The sequence below is a fragment of the Solea senegalensis genome, linkage group LG10 (genome assembly GCF_019176455.1).
Source record: "Solea senegalensis isolate Sse05_10M linkage group LG10, IFAPA_SoseM_1, whole genome shotgun sequence".
NCBI classification, from domain to species: domain Eukaryota; kingdom Metazoa; phylum Chordata; class Actinopteri; order Pleuronectiformes; family Soleidae; genus Solea; species Solea senegalensis.
In genome coordinates, this window is record NC_058030.1 from 11,416,568 (window position 1) to 11,440,555 (window position 23,988).

General features: G+C 40.8%; 2 protein-coding genes and 1 long non-coding RNA gene across 3 annotated transcripts; 1 reads left to right on the top strand and 2 right to left on the bottom strand.

The window, feature by feature from the left end:
• Positions 1 to 32: 32 nt before the first annotated feature.
• On the top strand, positions 33 to 6,312 carry asb13b (ankyrin repeat and SOCS box containing 13b). The gene is made up of 7 exons (XM_044036526.1): positions 33 to 99; positions 1,786 to 1,864; positions 2,941 to 3,140; positions 3,237 to 3,387; positions 3,942 to 4,076; positions 4,611 to 4,802; positions 5,087 to 6,312. Exons 2-7 carry the CDS (start codon positions 1,822 to 1,824, stop codon positions 5,260 to 5,262), a joined length of 897 nt encoding a protein of 298 aa, XP_043892461.1. The 5' UTR covers positions 33 to 99; positions 1,786 to 1,821; the 3' UTR covers positions 5,263 to 6,312.
• Positions 6,313 to 7,770: 1,458 nt separating this feature from the next.
• Positions 7,771 to 14,844, bottom strand: LOC122776138 (neuroepithelial cell-transforming gene 1 protein-like). Its single transcript, XM_044036525.1, has 12 exons — positions 14,527 to 14,844; positions 12,819 to 12,885; positions 12,586 to 12,645; positions 11,689 to 11,796; positions 11,430 to 11,597; positions 11,277 to 11,339; positions 11,093 to 11,189; positions 10,931 to 11,007; positions 10,483 to 10,740; positions 10,181 to 10,351; positions 9,875 to 10,061; positions 7,771 to 8,697 (listed from the first exon to the last, which is right to left on the bottom strand). The coding sequence occupies exons 1-12, from the start codon at positions 14,670 to 14,672 to the stop codon at positions 8,363 to 8,365; spliced, it is 1,737 nt and encodes a 578-aa protein (XP_043892460.1). The 5' UTR covers positions 14,673 to 14,844; the 3' UTR covers positions 7,771 to 8,362.
• A 419-nt stretch (positions 14,845 to 15,263) lies between these two features.
• LOC122775944 lies at positions 15,264 to 20,948 on the bottom strand. The gene is made up of 2 exons (XR_006361148.1): positions 20,674 to 20,948; positions 15,264 to 16,343 (listed from the first exon to the last, which is right to left on the bottom strand). It is a non-coding gene; the product is annotated as an uncharacterized LOC122775944 (long non-coding RNA).
• Between the last annotated feature and the right edge of the window lie 3,040 nt (positions 20,949 to 23,988).

A 23,988-nucleotide genomic window follows, 5' to 3' on the forward strand; every position in this document is an offset into this window, starting at 1 on the left:
GACCAAACTGCGGCAAGTGGTGAGGCAGCATAAAAGCTGTGCTTCGGTTAGTTAGTGCCTGCGCCGTTGTCGTACTTCTCTCCATTTCCTGTTTGCCCTGTACAAAATGAACGATTGATAAACGTAAACAACCCCGTCAGACCTGTCTTTTCTGCTTAATGTGGTACAAAACTTGTTATGTGTTGGTGCGATTGTATTGAGCATTCTAGAAGGTAGAGAAAGTTGGGACTGGTGATATACAGTATATTCCACCAGTCACTTTATTAGGTACACCTCTTCAACTTATTTTTATCCACAACACTAGGTAATCCACCGATTTCATGGCAGCAACAGTGTGCATTCAAGCATGTATAAATGACAACATTAGTATGAGTATTTCATGGATATACTGGGTTTCTCAAGCACAGCCATCTCTGAATTAAGTTTATCAAGAATGGTCCTAAATAGAGATATCCAGTGAGCACCAGTTCTCTGGGCAAAAATGCCCTGTACATAACTGTGGTATGATACAATATTCTGTTATTGTCACAGTGGGGACATTGGTCTTGGACTTGATTGTACATACTGATAATAATGCCTCCACAGATACAATAAAAAATACATATGACAAACAGTGCATATACACTTTACACATATGGCACACCCCATACTCATGATGAATACTAAAATATTGATAATAAAAACAACACTAGTCTATTGCACAATCCATACGGCCTCAAGCAGTGTGATTTAAAAGTCTGATTGAATTTAGCACAAATTCGTTTGGCACGTTTACGGCAGGGGACTCTGTATTGCCTGCTAAACGCTAAAAACATTATTGGGTCAGAGGAGACTAGTTCAAGTTGATGGAGGCGACAATTACCCACCGAAGAATGCATTAGACCACCATCTATGAATGTGCAACATGCCAACCTTGAAGCAACTGAAGACCACATTTGGACAATAGATGATTAGATGGATCCACCCTGCCTTGTATCATGGTGGTGGTGTTATGGTGATGGGGATATTTTGTCTTGGCACACTTTGGGCCATTTAATTGACCATCATTTAAACCCCGCAATGTACCTTAGCATTGTTGCTGCCACGTCCATTGATCACATTGTACCCATATTCTAATGGCTAACCTCAGCATGGCAAACAAAGCTCAAATAATCTCTGTTTTTTTTTAACCTGAATAATTATTTCAGACAATAAATAAAGTCCTTGGGCCAGTTAGTGTCTGTTTTAATACCTTCTACCTTCAAGGCTCACCAGTGGCCCACAATCAGGGAGGCACTATGTAATCCTCATTACCCTAATTTCTATTATCTTATCCATAACATTGTGTGATTCTACCTGTTTAAGGGTCCTACACAGTTAACTGAAAAGTCATTGTCACCTTACAAGGAGTATTTTAAAGTATTAGACAGTCGCAAATTATTTATATATCACTGTCCCTTTAATTTCTTACATTTTCAACACTAACATCTCCCTTGCAAATTCTTAAAAACGGTAGGGATTACAATTATTTTTCTTCATAAAATGAAAGTGTAATTTACTTTCTATTGACGTTTTGAACATAGGAAACGCCCTTTTTGTCCTCTGCAAGCACCTATACCGTAATACCTCGAGTAAATTAGCACATGGCTTTTTTTCTATCTTAGACTAGCTTGGCGGATGAAGGTGGCTGACTTTACCGCTGTCAGCAACCGAGCACCCGGCTTGTTTTCATACTAATGCTGCTGTCTTGTCGGTGGTTATTGCGTTGCCCCAGAATGAATCACACGCGGGGCTAAAGCTCTGGGATTCAGGAGGAGGCGTAGAACTTTATGCTAACATGAAATGGAGATCACTCGGACCAGACCGTCCTTGTATGGAGAAATCGGTAAGTAGATTATAAAACGTAAAACCTGAGCAAAGGATCTGGAGGCTTTGTTTGTAGCTGCGACAACACTTTTAGACAAGACTTAACGAGCTGTCATGTCATTGGCGACTCGCTTTCGGTCTCTGTCGGCCGTATATGTTGGTCGATGACCATTAGTAAGATTTACATCGGCAGCAAACCGTAAATCCGTCAATAAACACTTGACAGTGTTAACGTTGCGCGGTCAACAGCAAATGTGATAGTATAGCATTTTGTCGTTAATCTTATTATTACAGTGTAATATAATATAACATAGAAAGTGTATAATATCCATTATACTGTAATACACGGTGTAATGTCATTAAAAAGTTGTTGTTATTGTCATTAAAAAGTCGATTAACCACCTCATAAGTATTTGGCTCAGTTTCCTTAAATGGAATAATTTCATGTATTAGAGCATGTATTTATTTTGTACACATCCTGATCACCCTGACCCAAACATTTATTGTAACAGCAAATGAACCCACTAGCTAATTTAAAGCACACATTTTCATGGTAAGTCAAATGCTTTGGGGTTTTCTGCCTCTAACTTGGATTGGATTCACAGTGAATCCTATGAAACCTATGATGAAAACTAGACAAAACTCTAAGAAGTGCCAAGGCCACTCTGTTCCCCACTGTGTCATACAGTCAGGTGATCTGTAATCTAGGTCACCATCAAAATCTAGTCATTTCTTCTTTAAATCAGTTATTACATGTATTTGAAGCCTTAGGTCATGCGGCATGCATGTGATGTTATTGTGTCCTTTTGTCATGTAAAGCTTCCAAATCTGATTATGAGTGATAAACACATTTCCCCTGAAATAGTCTTCAATTGTATTTACTCTGGGACTAGTACATTTTGCCTCATGTTCTGCACTTTAGAGTCAAGGCCAAGCTAAACACAGCAATTTCCCAGCTTTACTGGAATGACTGAGTAAACTTCAACCTGAAGAGAGAATCTTATAAACCATATGTCAACACCCTCACACCCAGTAACCATAAAACCCTCATACATAGACAGGCTCAGCCTTTGTTTGGTGTCTCACATTTTGCAGCTCATGGTCTTGGATTCTGGACAGACCGGTCAGCAGTACACGAGGCTGCTGCACAGGGCAGAGTCCTCCAGCTTCAGCAGCTGATCGAGGGAGGTGCAGCAGTTAACATCGTGGCTGTTGACTCCATCACCCCGCTGCATGAAGCATGTATACAGGGACAGACCCAGTGTGTTCAACTGCTGCTGGGCGCTGGTGCACAGGTGATTCAGAACTGTTTCGACAGCGAGAAATGGCTTAGGTTGTCGTGGTTGACTGACTGTTGTGTATGTGCTTTGTTTTGCCTCTGTGTCAGACAGGTGGATGCTCGTAACATCGATGGCAGTACACCACTGTGTGATGCCTGTGCGGCTGGTAGCCTTGAATGCGTCAAGCTGTTGTTGGAGTATGGAGCGACAGTTAACCCTCCACTGTTTACTTTCTCACCTCTTCACGAGGCATGCATGGGAGGTGTGTCTTGTTTATTTACTAGGGCTGTCATACAATCGTTCTTTTCTTAATTGCGATAAATCACAGAAGTTCATAAAGCCTGCCCCACACGAGAGGATAATTGGCCAGATTTCGGTCCCAATCTGGCCCTTCCAACAGTTGTGGGTACCTTCCGATTTTAGGCTGATTATCTGGCCAAACGTCAAGTGTGGCCAAGTGTGTGATCCTGCGTTTGTCTAGTCTGTGCTTTCTCAGGATTAAAACATTGAAAATAATCTTTGAAAATCCTCTAGTGCAGGCATTAGGTAATCACAATTAACCACATTTTCATCACATGTTTAAAATTCTATTACTTTGAAAACTATTTAAAAGTTCATATTAACAATGTAAAGCAACTCCTCACCAGTGTTCTCTTCTTGATTCTCTTGTTTGGGACTCAAATGAATGCAAAGAAAGTTACTTTATGAACTTGTCTTTTAGATGTATTTACTTTTTTCAAATCTTAAAAAACACAATGTCTGCAGTTTTATTTACATTTGTGCATGTAGGAATATTTTTGTCGTGTCTCACAACAGGTAATTCAGATTGTGTTCAGCTCATGATTGATCAAGGAGCTTTCATGGAGGCCCATGACTGCCACTATGGGACACCACTTCATGTAGCCTGTGCCAGGCAACACTATAACTGCGCCAAAGTTCTCCTCAATGCAGGTGAGTCCATGTTTCTTCTCTACAAATCAAAGAATAGGAAAATAAAATCTAAGAAGAACACGTTGAGGTCAAACATTAAATATGAATAGTTTTTAATAAATTGGTCATTTTTTCCAGAAACAGTTTTGAAGATCTTACACTGAAATAAATATCTGAGGGACATCATGATATTCCAGAAAGCAGATAATCACACCACTGCATGGTCTCTATGGTACAGTAATAATATAACTGTAATGACTGCAATGTGTCTGTGCTTTGTAGGCCACAGTCTCACAGAGTGCATGCTGCACAGTGAGCCTTCTGTATCTGCCATGCAGTTTTATTCATTTGGTTAACTTTGCTAAGAGGCTACACCGGTATGAACTCATCCCACATGAATGAGATTTTAGATTTATTTTTTTGGAATAACAGCTTGTGTGTTTTCATGTTCACTGCTAGTAATATTCCTCTATAAAGTAATTGAGGTATTTACAATTCATGTATAAACACATATGCCACGTCTCACTGATGCATTTCTGTCTTTCTTCCACGAAGGGGCAAACGTTAATGCTGCCAAGCTACACGAGACTGCCCTTCATCACGCAGCCAAGACAAACAACGTGGACTTGGTTGAGCTACTTGTGGAATTTGGGGGGGACGTGTATGCCAGAGATACTCTGAACAAAAAACCCATCCAGTACACCAGTGTTGGATCTCCCTGTTACCTCTGCCTTGAGTTCTATGAGAGTACGTTTGTTTAATCAAAGAGTGATCAGTCGCAAGTGGACACGGAAGTCTGACAATAAAGACCGACTTGTTGTCAATGTGGCAGAAATGCGTCCACATGCGTCCTAAACCATCTCTCACTGTTGTCAGAATGATCGGATCATGAACGCGTTTTGGTTGTGTTGCACTCACAGCGGTCTACTTGTGATTGTATCACTCGGGGTTTACGTTAGCACCAGTACTGTGTGTGAACGGTTCCTAAAAGCACCAGTGAAATGCAACCTCTGTTGTTTTCTCTTCCTCAGATACCCCGCTCAATCTACAGCAGATCAGCAGACTGGCTTTGAGGAAGGCGCTCGGCACAAGAGCATGTGAAGTTGTTTTCAAGCTTGAGTTGCCCAATCGCATCATACGTTTCCTTTCCCACATGCCACCTCCAGTTATTGAGCTCCCATCACTGAGCGACAATCAGGATGTCTGAATCCTGATTGAGCATTGAGATTTTAGAATAAATAAGCAGGCGTTCTACATCAGCAAAGTTAATCATTAATGTTGTAGCTGATGTTTTGATTGCTGGGGAGAGAAAGCCATCCCACATACTGTGTACTATCAGGTTATGAAGACACATAAATGACTATATTCTGGCCACCAAATTAGTCTTGACTTAACTCACATGTCACCTCTGGTTTGGTCCTGCAACTCATTTACTTCAAGAAAAATGGCAGATACAGGGATTTGAAGGGTTAGGACTCAACCGTAGCAGCCAGCTAATAAAGGCCACACACTTACACACCCACAGCAAACCTACATAGGCATATTAACATTTCTGGCTGATCAGGTTTCCTGTCAGGACTGCGTGACACACTCTCCTGTTTGCTTTTTCCACCCGTTTTAAGAGGACAAACATTTATCATGCATGTGGTAGAATCAGCCACAATAGCTGGACACACAAGTGTGATTTCATCCTAGATGCTGTTAATACTTTGCTATGATTGTATTTATTTGTACATAAATATTATATTTTAATGTAAATGTGTAAATAATGTAGATGGTTCCACCTTTTATTGGTGTTGTGTAAATAAATAGACCAAAACAATTTTTTCAGCAATGTGTATGTTAATACAATTTCATTAAAATAGTTAGAATTCACTGTGGTTATTGGGTTGCTAACTAAATAGTAATCAGCAGTTTGAAGATGTAAGATCAGGAGCTTTGAGACGTGAGGAGCAAATTTGACTCACACAGGGCTCCTGTAGGACATTTATTTGTCAGAATGAATTTATAATGTTGTGTCATGTAAATACACCACATGAATACAGATGACATGTACTGTATTTTAAATTGCTTGATAAACTAAGATTTCATGTGGAGATTTTTGTTTTGTTTTTACAGTACTGATATCATCACAAGGAGCTCAGAAACATTGGCTGGCTATCCAAGAGCAGTTTTTGTTGATGCATAATTATGTTAGGAGAACAAAGACTCTGCTCTGTTACCTGACTAAATACATTAAATATGTTGATACAACACACTTGTTATCGTCGTCGTCGTCGTTGTCGTCTTCTTCTTATCCAGGTCTGGGTCGCGGGGCAGCAGCCTTAGCCAAGAAGCCCAGACAGCCCTCTCCCCTGCCACTTATACTAGCCCCTTTCAGGGGGATCCCAAGGCATTCCCAGGCCAACTGAGATATGTAATCCCTCTAATGCATCCTGGGTCTGACCCTTAATCTCCTCCCAGAAGAACATGCCAAAAACACCTCCCCAGGGAGGCATCCTACCAACCCAGATTCCTGAACCACCTCAGTTGGCTCCTCTCGACATGGAGGAGCAGCGCTTCTACTTTGAGCACCTCCTGGATATCCAAGCTCCTCACCCCATCTCTAAGGCTGAGCCCAGCCACCCTGCGGCGGAAACTCATTTCGGCCTTCTGTATTCACAATCTCGTTCTTTTGGTTATGACCCAAACCTCATGATCATAGGTCAGGGTTGGAAGTTAAATCAACCAGTAAACAGAGGGTCCACATCACTGCAGATGCTGCACCAATCTGCCTGTCGTTTTCCCTTTCCATCCGTCACTCACTCGTGAACAAGACCACGAGAAACTCCTCCACTTGAGGCAGGACCTCTCCCCTGGCCTGGAGTGAGCAAGCCACCCTTTTCCAGCTGAGAACCATTGCCTCAGATTTAGAGGTGCTAAGCTTCATCTCAACCACTTCACACACACGCTCTGCTCTCAATGAAGCTAAGAGGACCACCCCATGACCTTGTCCTCGGGCATCCTGTGGGGGACCACTCCTGTCCATGACTTTTATGGCCAGAATCTGGGCTGGAGGTTGAGGACACAACACACTCTTTCCTGCATTTCCAACAACAGAAACTGTAGCAAGATGTCAGGAAAATGTGATCCTACCTGAAAGCAGAGAGGTCAACACCACTAGTTGCCTTGAATAAGACAGATTTAGTTAAATGTGTTTCCTGAGGCAATCATGAACTGCTCCATCAAGACAAAGCATTATGGGGCCATGGTAAGATGATGGAAACAAATACCAGAGTTGCTGTTTTCATTAAACTTGGGTGTCACTCAAATCAATGGTGCAAAGTTTAGCTAAGAACTGAAACTGTCTTCAGAAAAGCTGTTGGTGTTTGCAGCATTGCTATAAATAACACCGGTCCAACGGCTGACATTTGCAAAAAAGCCCCTATGATTACTTCCTACTTCCTCCATGAAGGGTACATTTTTGGACGCATTTGTATGTCTGTCCGCTAGTAGGTTATTGTAGGTTTTTGTACTCTGAACTGAAAAATGTGGAATACCTTAGAGATACAATTCTTTTCAAAACCAAGAATGAGTTCAGTTTACCTTTACTTTTGTATGCAACAAAAGGTTGCAACACACTGTCAAACAACTATGTCAACAGGGAAAGGAAGTGACTAAGAGGTCAAAGTACAGCAGAGAGGATGTGTTGGAACAAACAATCTCTCACTCAGGATTCTTCTTTTAAGTACAAAAAGTGGTTTATTTTTTTTTCCCCCAGCGATTAATAATTGCCACTGATTATATCTAAACTGATTTGCTTACTGAGAAATGTTTTACTGCTTTTAATTACATCTTATCTCAAACAATTACTGACCACTGTCGCTCTACTGTGTTTTGCACAGAAAGCCGAGGTATCACAGTTTGTCTGTGCTTCTTGGTCTATTGTCCGGGCACAGGTAACATTCAAAATACACATGCTGCTCTTCCTAGAGATGATTTGACAATATGATTACAGCAAGTGAGTAGCAATGGGCAAGTGAGTAGCTGTTTTTCTTTTTTTACTGGGGTAAACACACAAAACTCAAATATCCCCAACATTCTGCTGGTGTAAACATACATTTCAGCTACACTGGCTTGTAACACTTTTTTGTTAACTAATTACACTATTTAAAGACAGGAGGTTTATATACATTTGGACGGACATGATTGGAAAGGAAAGTAGAGAGATGAAGTAAAAGAATGAAACTGCCACGTGACAAACGGGACACGTGGAGTCAATGTGCCTGTCTGAGAGGAAATCATCAGTGAACCGTCAGGTTAAATGTCTACACTACAGTTTCCATCCTCTTCTTTACCGGGCCTTGTAACTTCTGGTCCAGTCTGGTTTTGGAGAGTGTCTGAGGTCTGAGCTTGGGGCCCAAGGCCGGTGGACAATTCTCATCTGTCTCTTTGTCACAGATGATGTCTGAGGAAGTGGAAGAGCGACGTTTGGCTCTTGTGGTGTCTTCCTGTTGAGCTTTGGGTGGAGTCTCCTGTTGCTGGGCCATTGCAGCGCGTAGACAGTTGAGCCACTGCTGTTTGTGGTAGACGTCATTGACCTGCAGGGTGTGGGACTGACCATGGGACGGATCCAGAGAACTGACACGGAAAATGTTTCGAACTGGAGAGAGCGAGCAAAGAACTGGTCAAGAAAGATCAGTTATGGCTGTGAGTCTACACAATCCAGGAGAATGATATTGAAAAAAAAAAAAAAATACATTTAAAATTGTACAGTTATAGAAACACCCAAAAAAATAACGTATGTATACATATGCAGAAAGTTAAATATGCCACATAAAATGTGTTGCATGATGTGATAAAAGACAAAGGCACAATTAAATGGCCAAAAGTGACCATGAAAATGTAGGTTGCCAATTCTTCTGTGGTTAATTTGGCATGAACCTGCCTGTGCAACAGCAAGTGTTGCAGAGAAGATTCAAGTTAAGATAAGATTAGTTCCGCCACTGAACACTGGAGTCCCAAGCAAACCTCTCCCTCACAGTTCAGGGCATGTTTACTGTGTAACAAGGTAACAGTCATGATTTTAAAAAACCTGGAAGATCGACAGAAGGGGTGGGGCGGAATGATAATTATACACTGCTCCAAAGGAAGAACAACAATGGTCGATTTATCCTTCTGATATTTTTATATGTGATCCTTTAGTCTATGAAAAGTCGGAACAAAGAAAAAATTTTATTTAAAACTCAAAGAGAATAAATATACAATGAACCAAAACAGAAATTGCCCCACTGTTGGAATAAGGTTACAATCAATAATGACATCAAAATGCCTCAACACAAGGGGCTCCATTTAGATGATCATTAGCTGTGCATTAGGGCCAATTTTTCAATTTACACAGTGCGTCATCTTGGCACAAGGAACAAAAGGGGTTGTATATAGTGAGTTATTTTTAGGTGTGTTTTGGGCACAACATCAAATAAGCCAATCAAGAGTTTCACTAAGCCAGGTGTGGCACATTCAAATGGAGAAGGGAATGATTCTCTGCTGAGGAGATGTATAAATGCTAAATAAAAACAATTGGAACTAAAAATCAGGGTTAAAAAAGAATGGTTGAAGGCAGTGTTTCATAACTCGTCAATAACATAGTGCTTTCTGCTGCCTCAAGATAGCGAAATGCTAACATTGTGCCTGACCAAACCTTGTTTTAGGACCAACATACCCTCCACAACACTGATGAGCGCAAGTGCTTTTGCTACCTACACAATGTGAAAATGAACTGCGGTTTGCACCAGGCATAAGTTAGAACCCAAGGAGAAGTACAACACAAATCAACTCACCTTTCTCGGAATTGGTGAAAGCCCCTCTAAACGACCCTCCCATGCGGATCTCTCCATCCTGCAGGTCTTCTAGAGCCAAGTCGCGAACTGGGATGGGTTGTCGATACACTTGGAAGCAGCTCCTGTCATTACGTGTCACTGGTCGGGTCAAAACTAGCAGCTCAGAGAAGAGAAACACGTGTAGCCTCTGTGGACAAACATGATGAACAGAGCTTGAAATTTACTGTGAAAAGAGGCAAACATGCAGATGGTAATTTTAAAGCATGCAGATCATTATGAATAAAGAAGATAAATTCTGATTCTCACCGTGCCGCTCTTGATCCGCAGCTCACCATGACAGAGCAGGATTTTACAGTTGTCTATAAGAGGGTCCCGCTGCTTCTCATCCAGGTATTCCAGTTTATCTATGTAATACTGGCACTCAGACTCCCCCTTCCTCACATTGATTTCGGACAGAATCTCCTGGATTATAACAATCTGGATTGTTAAAAAAAAAACATATCAGATGAAGGCTCAGTATTATAACCTAAGTATAGCCTACAGCCATGTGATAAATATAAGCCATACATTTTGATTTGTGATAGCAAAGACAAAGTAGAATATCATACAGCTCTCTCCAGACTGACTACATCTGGATGATCAGGAGGAGTGTGTCTGAGGATCTCTCGCAGCAGCAGCGGGTATTTCACCAGGCGCGAACGTGGGATGTCCAGGAAACTCCAGAGGTCGAGTTTTCTGCTGAAGGGTGACTCCAGACAGCGCTGCAGGAAGTCCTGGACCCGACTGTCCTGCTTCTTCTGGTCTAACAGGGCTTTAGCTGCAAGCTGGTTGCTGCAGTAGTTTTTGTAAGCATTCAGACCTGGCAGCTGAGAAAATACAAAACTAGTTTCAAACTTTTTGTACCACACAATTAAAAGGACAGGTCCAGAAAATTAAGTAATAATAATTAAGTAATAATTTATTAGATCTACATATTCAGTTTTGAATTGTAATAAACGGACATTTCTCTTATAACCACTGAAAAAAAGTGACATATTCTGTAAATTGTGAACATACCCAGTTTATTACTATCTGTCCAATCTGAGCAACTGTTCCATCAGGACCGGTTCCCTCAGTCAGTTTTATCAGCAAGTCTGCAGATAAAACAGTGACCACAGAGCACAATGGTCAGAACCATTAGTTAACATCCGAGAACATTAACTGTTAGTGATAACTTACCATCGTGTAAGGGGATGTATGCATCCAGGTCCCCAAATATGTGAGACAGTTCCTCCTCTGTCATGATGGAGAGCTTTAACATTGGATCATGGTACGCCTGAAGGTAAACAAACAACAAACCGTTGACAACAGGGGAATAGATGTTTAGATTTGTTTTTCTCAATGTTCATATTTAAGTTCTAACCTTTCTTGCGAGTTGGAGATCTTCAATGAGATCCTGCTCTCCCCTGTAAAGCTCATGAATTGCCTGGAAAGAGAAACATAACGAGAGATGTTACTTTTCCTGCACTCTTGGGTTTTTACACTGTAAACTGTACTTTGGACTGTTTTTCACAACCTCTTGTCTCTTGATTTCTTTGGTGGAGAACGTGCTCTTCTGGTGGACGTCCAGCGTCTCCGACCACAGTGTGCTGTTTCTCCGTTTAGAGGGAGTGGGTCCTGCTGCCTTGCTGCCAGCTCTGAGGGACGTTCCTGGTGATTTGCTGTCTCCACGTAATGACATTGTCTAGAAAAGCAAAACATAGGCGTCAAAATAAACTGAATAATTCTAAATTAGTCTCTTTGCAGAGCGTCATTTTAAATGTTACGTTGTTTACCTGGAAGGTCTGACCAAAGCGTCGTACTGCCCCATTTTTGGAAGGAGATATCAAGTTGACGAGAGATGAAACTTTGGCCAAAGGTCGAACACGCTTGTTACAGGGTTCCTGGGAATCAAGGAAATTTATTTCACTGAGAATTTTCAAATTCTGTTGCATCTACGTTTAATTGTGCGGTATTGTTATTACTGTATTCAATGTTTAGTATGTAAACAACAGATTTTATTTAATGTGATTTCACTCAGATTGTGTCAGGAAATCCTCCAGTGTTAAATATCACATTGGATTCAACTTAAGTTGGATGTTTTCAGTAGAGCTGAAACAATTAATCTATTATAAAAAGCTTTTTTCATCATTAAAACGAGATTTCCCATTGTTTAAGCTTCTTAAATGTGAGTATTTTCTACAATTCTTTGCTATGGATAACAAAGAAATCATTCAAAGTTAATCATTTTAGTTTGTGGACAAAACAAGACATTTAAGAACATCGTCATTTCCAGGTTTGAAGAACACCAATCAACAGTTTTCTGACATTTTAAGGACCAAACAATTAATCGAGAAAATAATTGACAGATTAATCGATTATGAAAATAATCGTTAGTTGCAGCTCTAGTTTTTAGTATTAAAATGCAAGAATTGATAGTGTAAACGTGTATTAAACTGAGTGTTTAAGCAGTACAGTGGTTAACAACTGATAATGGCTAAGATTTCTTTCACCATTATACTTGTTCAGACAAACACTGGTTGAGCCAGTTTGAAGGATGAAGGTGGGATTATGCTGAGCTTATAACGTTGTCTGTGTAGCTGAATACCTGAGTCATGCAGAAGGATTAAGGTTTGTTGCAGCATTCATTGGTGGTGGAGAGCACACTTGGGACCATCTGTTGTGACTCTTACCTTAAGGTCGAAGCTCGACAGACTGACCGTGTCATCATCCTTCTCTTTGCGCTTTCTTTTCTGTGGAAACATAACATGGCCCCCTTTTTACTTGTGCATCGAAAACATAAAAACTGCACATAGAATATTTTAAATTCAATACATGAAGAAGCTACACTTTACTTTCCTATGTTGCATAAACGTATAAAAGTGCAAGAATGTTACCAGAGGAGAAAAACATGTCATTAACTCACTAGACTGAAGTCCCATGGAGTCCCTGGTGTCAGAAAGGTGAAGGAGCTGCCTCTTTGCAGTGGTGGTCTACAATAAATTAGACAAATATAATTATATCCACTTGATGTCGAAATGTGCCGAGTGCTGTGGATGGAGATAAAGCAGGGAAATTCGGAGTGAAAGGAAACTGGTCACTGGTTCAAATCCCAGTGCTTTGGTGTCCCTGAGCAAGGTACCAACCACCATTTCTCCCTGGCCCTAGTGCTGCCCACTACTCCTGTGTTCAGTTTGAGTGTGTTCACTACCAGTGTGTGAAAAAAAAAAGTTAAACAGCAGGTTCAGAGGAAGCTTCTTTCCTGCAGCGGTCACCCTACTGAACTCTAGCTCTGCACCCAGGTGACAACCAACCAACTGTTAAGCAACTATGTAGTTACATTTTCCATATTTATTGTATGCATTATGTCAGTATCAGTATTTGCTTTCTACCATGCAGAAATGTCACTGAACTTTTGCTGTGTAATGGCAACAATGAGCACTCAAACACACCAAACCATTTGCACAGGCACTGCACTAGCACTGGTAAAAACCTTCCACTAGTACTTCCACTAGTTCTTATTTGCTCCCAAGTAAAATTTTAATAAACCACTTCATTGTATTTTTTAAATTCATGGGCAGAAAGTAAAATTTGCAAAACAGTAAAACCTTTAACAAATCTGAGATAAAACTTTCTAAGCAATTATATCTTATGTGTATACATATACAGTACATGTATAAATATATATATGGTGCTTGAAGTGAGCCAGTAATGTCCTTTAAGTACTAAGTCAAGGAGATAGCAGCCTATTTTGCCCACTGTTTTAGTCACTGGACATATTGGCAGATCTTGGTGTGTTTGCCGATATCCGAGAATACATTTTAAAGCCTCCAATCTGCCATTAACATTGTGCATCCTTACTGTGTCCAATTCATTTTTATGGACCAGAGTAATCATTTCCCAGTCTGCACTACGTGACGTTCATGTTCAGAGTCTAGTGTTTGTTTCTACTGTCTTAAGTTTTTATTTTCAAATCTTTTTCCAATATCTATCAAGCAGATGATCTGTTGTGGCGACCTCAAAAGGGAGAACATAAAAGAAGTATATATGAAAGAATATGTATTGAAAGTGTTTAAAATGTTTCATTAATGTTACATTCAATAACTTCTTGCCACTTGTGTCATGGAGGACAGCATATGCAACCTAAATATACAAATTGGCAAAATGTGTAAAACAAGTCTAAATTTTAGTTGTCGTTTATTTTTAAATGTAGACTAAATATTTGAATAAATAGTCTAGTCTAATGCACATATGGATATGTTTTATCATTCCATGCTCTGTGTATATTGAACTTTTCTCACATTGCCGTTGAATAAATTGTAATAATTACTGTTATTGAATTATGGTCCAGCCTGAATTACTACTTTGCCACTTTGAAATCATACATTTTGCCCATTATAAACACGAAGCCTATATGCACTTGACAATCCTGTGCAGTGAATCTCTGCAATAACATGGAAAAAAAAATCAGCATTGCTAGAATTTCCGAGCTGTACTTGAAGACATCGCATACCAGCTACCGGTCGTCGTCACTCTTGACTAACTTAGTGACGTTTGCTCTAATAACCATGTTCTCTAACCACACGGCTGCCGAATTAAGAGTAATTCTACATTTAAAGACATGACGCACGTACTTTTTGGAGTTATTTCTCTTTAGTGTTTGAGGAGAAGGCTCCGCTGCGCTGACGGTACTGCAAATGGACGTCCTCGATGACACTCTACGAATCTTCTGCTTCTTCTTTCCCACCGCTCTTCCGCACACTTCTTCATTTTCCTCCATTTTGCAACAGCTCTCGTTCCTAAATCACTTATATTAAGGTGTAGTTGCAACAAAGCGAGTAAAAAACACGACGTCCCGCCGTGTAAAAACTCACCTCGCTGTGTACAAAGAAGAGAGAAGAAAGCAGGAGATCGATGACAACAGAACACACACACACACACACCACGGCGGAAGTTTGAATATGGCGGATTGTTGGAAACTGACCAATCAGGAGAGGGCTCAGTGCTGTGTCGCTGCGATACCGCGAGATGGGAGGGGCCAGATAAGATTAAAAAACACATTGAATGTGGCAGAGAATAAAAGAAACCAGGGTGGCTTTTCATATAAACGTTGTTATTCTTTTTTTATTTCTTTATTAAACTTCTACACGAATATACACATATACATATATATATATATATATATATATATACACATATGTACACACACATATATACATATATATAAAACATAACAGCCCACATGGATATACAACACATACAATATCTACACATTAGGCTCATGATAGATAAATAGATGTCAAGCTCCATCATCTCTGGAGACTCTGGTTTGTCTGTTGCTGTTTCCAAGCCCATGAATAAACTTGCCATCTGGTTTTCAGTCATTTATTTATTTATTACAATCAACAGCTGATGAAAGATTTAGGTACTGGTTGTATTAACGTTAAAAAAATCAACAGTTTATCCTGGAATTGGTTTAAATGGGACACTTTGACAACTTTATAATAAAAGCTTATTGTAACAAGCATGATGGTGAAATGTAAGAAAAAGAAAAATTAATTTTTTACAACATTCATCACTCTGGAATGGTTTTTATTTTTCAGTATTTAAAAAAAAAAAAATACAGATTACCTCAGCTGTCACTCACATAGCGATCCATAAAGCATTTCAGCTTTAAAAACTGTATTAGATAAAGCAATTTCATTGATGAGATCCTTACAGACAGTATTTTTGAATGGAAAGCAACAGTTCATCTAAACAAACTTCAGACAGACTGGATGTATGCAACCTAAAGAATAGGCTTTAGAAGTCAGCACAGGAGTGCTTCCTTTTACAATTGGACAGTTTCTCAGTTCAGGCCAGTACAGAAAATAATTCCATAAAGCTTATATAAAGCATCTATACTGTAGCTCAAACTCAGTCAATGAAAGCAATTATACATGAATAGGTGGATTCATAATGATTTCTTTATTGTATTGTGAGTTTAGCAACAAGCAAGAGACGGGGGGGGGCACACACACACACACTAAAGAGAAACAACAGCAGCTGTGACCAGTTAGTGACTGAAGCAGGAGAGAACAGATATTTACACAAATGTGACCTACTTTCAGGCATCACAGGAACATGGTGTGTTTCAGTTCATTCATGCACAGTTAGCACATGCTGATAGTCCACCTCCCAAAACACTGATTTCATATGGTGCTAGAGACTAGTTACAAACATCTAAGCCACCAAATGAAATCAGTTTCTGAGAGCAGTCCTTGATTGAAGTGTCCTAATTGTTAAAGACCGAATGTTAGGCAACACAAGACACCGCATGTTGGACACAGGCTGAAATTGTTGATGTGTAATAACAGAGAGGCTCAGTTTGCCAGTTGGATGCAGATGATCAAAGGTTGTCCAAAGTCCTGCATCTGCTTCTGTCTGTGGTTGCATGATGGTCTACTCCGTTCTACAAATGAACAGCAGAGGGGGTGGTTACGTCGTAAACCAAGGACTCACACACGAAAGCAAAACTCAGGACATTCCCACCCATGTCATTTACCTGGATCAGAGCAAATTAAATCACATTTGCATTCTGTTTGTGATGGAGAGAAAGCCTTTCGGAGTTGATGTGTTAAAGCAACAGCTTGGCATTTTGTAAAATACTGAATATGGATTTTTACCTTAATGCAGAGAGTATAACAACTGTCAAAACAGGTCTCAGATGCAGGACACAAGACATGAAGAGGGTTACAGCAAAAGTAAATAAATCAAAATGCAGTCAGGTCATGTGAGGTAGCAGTAACAAAATTACTGAGCTACCATTTAAAAAACAAAATTGGAGAAGTAACATCATGATAAGCAGAGACTGGTAAGTGGTGCCTTTATATTGTGAGCTGATGAGATAATTAGAAACAGGTGTAACTATCAGGGCGTGGCCTGTAATCTCTGTGGCAGGAGTGGAAGTGAAGCTGTCTTTAAGGTCCACAGTGAAACAGCTAGGAGGGTTTATTGGCAGAATTTGAATATACTATACATAGGTATGTTTGTGTGAGTGTATAATCACTTTAAAATAAAAAACTGGTTTATTATAGCCTAAGACAAAACATGTACTTAAGGCAAAGGCCACTATGTTACAACTTCTGCAGCAAACAAACTAGCAGAAGTTACCTATCTACTAACTAATTATCTAACATGACTATGATCTAATGTTTCACAAACTACATAAATAAAACATCTGTACGAGAGCCTCATCAGCTGATGGACAACTCATCGCACTTGTTGATGACTACATCCTTTCTGGTATATGAGGGCCACCGTAGTTCACCTGTTTGAGACTGGCACAGGCAAATAGAGGGCAGCCCAGGGCCAAGAGAAAAGGAATTGGGCTTGTATTGTTTCATGCAAACAGAGATACATATGCAGATGAGTGGTAAGTGCAGATTAGACTGTCTGAAGTGTGCATGTGCTCGTATGAAGTGTCAGCCTCCTGTCATGAAAAATTAATGGATGGATTAATATTACATTTAAAATTGGAGTCCAGCACGTATTTCCTTTAAACTCTTAATTGTATGATTTGATGTTACATGAATTAAACTAATTTAATAATTAAGTAATTGGTTAATTGTCGTCTGTTTAACACATACACTCCAACTGCCTTCACTCTTTTAGTTAATGTAATCTAACCAGCTGTAATGTCAGATTTGCAGTGCAGGAGAATTTTGCCTGTAAGACTTGCTTGTCAAAATGTCAAGCTATTTTCATCCAAAGACAAATACTTAAACTGCATATGAATCAATGCAGAGGCAGGTTAAACACACGGATACTGCCCCAGTATTGTCATGGTAGCCATACTCATCATCTCACAGGGACTCATCCTCCATTTGAGGTTGATTATAACATCAAACTCTGAAGTCTAAAAATTACAGTTTTGACTTCAACAATCTGACATTTGACAGCAGACTGGCCACAGGCAGCCTGAAAGGTGAATTAAAACCCGCACCACGAATAATCAGCTCAGAGCTACAGACACAACTGAGATTGTTTACATGAAATGTAAAGGTATCAGGTTTATTAATAATCTACCTTAGGAGCTATGACTCACATTTGTTCCCAGATGGCATGCAGTCATTGGAACAGAAGCTGAAGGGAGAAGGTTTATCATATAACACACTGTTCATCACACCTCCGTCCCCCTTCCTTCCTGCCACCTTCATGGGCCAAATATCATCTGAGTAAATAAAAATCCAACATGGTGAGATGAAAAAGATACTGAAGAAAGTTGAAGTAAGTTCCAAAGAAAAGATCAGTCACAGACTGTTCCGATTTGCCCCCATCACAAACACACACGCACACACACACACACGCACACGCACACACAGACAAAAACAACACCAGATGAGTTTAGAGAAAGGAAATTAAATTCTGCCCTCCTCAGGCTTTGCTGGTAAATGCTATGCATCATCAAGCTGTGATGATGACTGAGCTACAGCTACATCAGATTGACGACCCTACGAGGCCAGGGGCCGCCAAGAAACCATAGTCATCAATTTGACTGTCATCGCGCCAATATTTCCGCCTGGTGTCATCAAGCGTCCGAGAATCCATTGTGAGTCAGTCAGTGGTCATCATTCATCTGTGAGGAGCACACGAGCCTCAGCAATGAGGAAGATGGGATGGTTGTGGTAAATCATTTCCTCTGAGCTCATCGTGAAGGTGGCCTCTCTGTCACTGGTCGCCGTTTCATGTTCTGTATTGGAGTCTGTGCACCGTGGCGTTCTTAACTGAGTTCACACACAGGACAAGCAGAGCACTTATCCTTAATGGCCTTACGTATGACCCCATGAATATGTGCAATCATGTGTTCGCCCTGGGCAGAGGTATGAGGAGAGAGTGGAGCTGCTGGAAAAAGGTTTCCTGTACATCATGACACAAATGAACTCACCAACGAACATCTGACATTCAGGCCCGTGAAGTATTGACCGCTCTGTCTGACCAGTTTGAAGTTCAGCAGGTCAGGGCAACATGAGTCAGCCACACCACAGGGAAGACTCAGAACAACAATTTGAGGAATCTACGTTTCAAAGTGGCAGTGGATTTACTTTACGACAAAGCAGCACAAATAGCTGCATCATTTAAATGGATTTAAGCATGTATTGTCAAGACCAACTGCTGACTTTCAAACTGAGTATCAGGATGGGGAAGAAAGGTGATTAATGTGACTTGGCATTTGGTCTGGTATTTCAGTATTTCACAAAGTGGGATTTTTATGCACAGTCATCTCTCGGGTTTACAGAGAATGATCTTAATAAGAGAAAATACCCAGTGAGTTTCAGCTCTCTGGGCAGTAAATGTCTTGTTGATGGAGGAGAATGGCCACACTGGTTCAGTACAATAACTCAAACAACCAGTCAGTCTGACTGCATTTATTGGTAAAAACTCACAGATATCTGCGATGTGTGTGATCTTCTCTTCAAGCCAACGGGATAATAAAGAAATAAAGAGTATTCCCCCATCAAATTTTGAACTACTGCTTTAAGGCAATAAGAGATGGTAACAGGAATCCACAGGATCTTGTTGAGATCTGAAACCCAGTAAGGCTTCAGGCATTTGGCAAGATGGAGGTAAGCTCCACCTCCCTCAGCTCTTTTTGTCCATACAGTCTATGGAAGGATGTGAGTCATGTCCAAAGACCTAAAGCAATAGTGAGAAATTAGTCAAAACATTTCCTGGACTTCATTTTACCCCTTAAAAATTCATTCTATCTCTAGCTCTTCTCCAGCCCCTTTTCACCCTCTCCTCTCCTCTCCTCTCCTCTCCTCTCCTCTCCTCTCTTCACACCAACCAGCCACTGGCTTTACATCTCTGAGTTCTGCCAGAGATTTCTTCCATTTAAAAATGACTTTTTGTTTCTCTTCACTGATGCCAAGTGTTTAAGGTATTGGCCTTACTTTGAGTGCATTGTGCATTGAGATTGAGATGATTGTATACTGTGATTTTGCACAATACAAACGCAATCAAATAGAAATTAGGGTGGTTACAGTATAAATTAAGGATGGGACAATACCACTTTTGTGTGTCCAATACCGATATCACAAAGTAATTTTCGGCCATTTATGAACTATAAGGCTGTTAACCACATATTTGTGCTGAGTCATTCCAAAGACACAATTCTCCAACTTTGTAACAAATATTGTTCTCCCAAAAAAGTATCAGATTTTACATTTTTATCTGTCCGATCCAGTGATTTTGACCAGTATCAATACTTATTCTCATCCCTACTGTGAATGAGGATGGATGAGTAACAGAAAGAGAACTTTGTCACGATGTCATAACATGAAATGTGTCTCTACAGAATGCATTAAACATTCTGTATATTTGATGTTGGAGCGTGAGGAACAAGTGGAAGTTAAACTAAAATTAGTCTGGACCCTCATCTTTTTTCCTCACCTTTTTGCCTGAGATCAGTGACTGCGCAGACAGAATGAGACTTTTTTTGTGTCTACATCTACTCTTTGTTTCTTTAAACAGGAACTGAAGCTATTTCAATTTATGTCCCCATCAATACAAACATTGTGTATCATAGATCAGTTAGTGGACTGGACTGGACTGCAGTTCAAAAATAGACTGTGAAAGTGAAACTGCCTCGTCACTTTCTGTGAAAACCCCACAACATGACGCAGTTTAACACAAGTTGTGACACAGGAGTGGGAGTGAGTACACACAGCATCTCTCTCTCTCTCTCTCTGTGACACACACACACACACACACACAGGACTAGAACAGACAAACCCACTAACCTGTTGCAAATGATCCAACATTATTTCCTCCATACAGACGTCGTCACACTTGCTGCTCCACATGAAAACAGGTCCTGACTCCATCCTGACACTGAACTACACTATTATACTGTACTGTACGAGCTGTGCCTCTGTGTGTGTGTGTGTGTGAAAGTGAGTGAGTGAAAGAGTGAGTAAGAGTGCGCATTGAGTTATAAGATGGAGATGCCACCAAGAGCACAGCCCCTTTGCCTCTCTCTCTCTCTCTCTCTCTTCTCTCTCTCTCTCTCTCTCTCTCTCTCACACACACACACACACACACCCACACACACTCTCTCTCTCTCTCTCTCTCTCTCTCACACACACGCACACTCTCCTCTTTACAGATAGTGTGAGCTCCCTGTCCACTGCTGCTTTGCCAGAGTATTTATTGTAACTGTGAGTCAATAGAGCTCTCTCTCTCTCTCTCTCTCTCTCTACACACATTCTTGTACAGCACTCACAGCGAGGGCACTCAGAGACATAACCCTTTACCCTAACCATAATCATCATAATCAAATCCTAAAACATAGTTTTAACACCTTAACTGTGAGTCTTAACTGTGGACCAGAGGCCTGGCTAAAATGTCCTCACAGTCGACTATAGACTTGTACATATATATAGATACAAGGAACTCCCCAGCCTCAAACCCTGACCTTACACTAAATGCCAAACCCTAAGACTTGGCCTCACCTCTCTACACTACAACGCTGTAACTCCATCGCTCACCTTAAAACTAAGAGTTGCTAATGTCCTCACAGTGTCAACACACACACAGACACACTCACTCACCATGACAAAGCATACTTGCGAACACAAACAAACAGCTACTCAATTTTCACGCTTCACCCACATAACACTCTGGATGTGTTTCCTCCACGCAGCAGTATTTCAGTTCTACATGTGTGGACCTGGATCAGACTCCTGACCTCCTTCAAATTGACATAATAACTGTGTGTGTTTGTGTGTGGAGACACCAGAACCTTGCAGCACTTGTGTGCAACTAACCATGACTCAGAGTAAACGTTCAGTTATGACCAGAACGACGAGGCTACAGACTTAGAGACTTCCTTCATGAGTAAAACCGCACAAAGTGGGGAATTTCCCAGCGAAAGCGGGAAAGGGAAGGGTGAAATTGTATCCGCATGGTGATGGTAGGTGAGAGGGCACGAGTCACAGAGCAGGAATCTCACCATGGATTCCTCTGCTGTGACGGGAAAGGGAATAATTGTGCTCCTGTCAAAGACCAAAGGCTTGTACAACTTGTGCATACACACACACACACACTTCCTTTCTTGTATCCGTTCCTATATGGTGAGTCAGCTCACCATATAATGAGTCACTCCTTCTTGTCTCAACTCTCCAACCTGACGATGCCAGAGGAAGTGGCTGTGATGGCTGAGTCATGTTAAACTTTCACCCTGATTTCACCATAAACCTCTCTTCCTCCTCCTCCTCCTCCTCCTCCTCCTCCTCCACTTCACTACAACAACATTACCCACCCCTTTGATGCAGGTGTCAGTCACCCCGGCACCCTGCTACAGTGTTGTATGCACCTGCTGCTGCTGCTGTCTCCTCCTTTAACCTCCGACTCGTACCCTCGTTGATTTCTCTGTCTTGTACTGTTCCAGCTGTGTATCAATCCATAGTCTTAGTTAGAAACGCTTCTCTGGAAGTCCACAAACCCACAGCCGACTTCCACCCGCGGCTCCAGTCCTCACCAGAGTTGTCATATGTTAAGGCAACTGTCAGAGAGACTGAAAACAGATCCTTTCTTCACTCGGCTTTACTCCTCCTACTTGTTGTCTTTTGCTCTTTGTGTAATAGTGACAGGCAGCACCCTGACCTGAGCTTCAGCAAATCAAGTCTGACCAGTCTACTGAACCAGACTGGGTCACTGCTGAAGGAAGCAATCTTAAAAAGTTCCAGCGTATAAGAATTAGGACTCATCCACTCATTCTTCCCTCCCTTGAGTCTGTTAGGGAACTGAGGTATAAAGGCTGTTCTTCTTCATTTGCATTGCGAGCTTCCGCTTCAAAATTGGAAACACACACTCGGCTTATTTGTCTGTTTAGGCTGTTTAAACTGCAGGAGTAATAAGGCATAAGATGGTGGCCTCTGTATTAGTAGTATATTAAATGTTTTGACAATAAACCCTTCCACACCCTGATGTGACACGAGTGTGGTGATGAAGACTGATAGAAACATGGAAACTCTGAGAAGTCACTATCAAGGGAAGTTACACAAAATCTTGTTGTCACAATGATTTAGGGTTTATCGCTATAACAGCAGTTTTGACTACGTGCACAAGCCATCTGCCAAGTTTTAGTTCTAGGTAAGCCATTACCACAATTAGGGCTCGAGCATTCACACAGTGGTGCGAGGACCTATTGGAATTTCTGGAATATCCTCTTTTTCTTTTGAGGCAAATGTAAGTGAAGAAAATCAGAACATCAATCAGAACCGGTGAAAATGTTTTCTAAAATAAGGGGAATATGTAAAGGTGGTGCAAAATGGCTCAGTAGTGCCCCCCGAAGGTGAAACTTGGTAGGACATAGCCGAAACTATGTTGCATCAAAGTTCCACGAAACTTGGTGGAAACATGCCACAGCCCAAGACCAGCAGAAAAGTCCACTGAGACCATGGCCTCAACTCGACAGGAAGTTGTCCATTTTGAATTTGGCGTCCATGTTGGCAATTTGCACGTTTCGTAAATAAGCAAGTTCGTCTGGGCACTATAATTGTACCGCCATAAAAAATGTGTCAATTTGTACTAGACACATCAAAGATGAAAACTGATCAAACAGTCTCACAGATTTTTAAATAAGGACGTGGCCACGACAACCATTGGAATTTCAGGGAATTTTCACCATTCTCGGCAAAACAGGAAGTGCCCGGTAACTTCACCATACATTGACCGATCGGCTCAAACCTTTATATATGACACAAAAGACAGCTTTAATCTACTCTTGTCTTTTTAATGATAAAAAATGAAGACAATATAGTGTCCTTATGCTTCATATTTTTAAAGTACAATCACGTTTACTATAACCTCTATAACACCCTCCAGTTGCAATTGAACATAGCATTCAGGAGTTATAACAGACTAAACCGGTTTGTCTGCACTCACATAAGTTTGTCAGCCAATTATGGAATAACATAACATTGGTTGGGTGATTCAAACAATGTATTCATAAGTTAGGTGAAGCTTAAGCTCAAAGATATAGAATAGGGAGTCAAAATCATACTGAAAAGGAGCATGATCTCGCACCCTCCTCTGAAGTCAGGCAGTTTTTG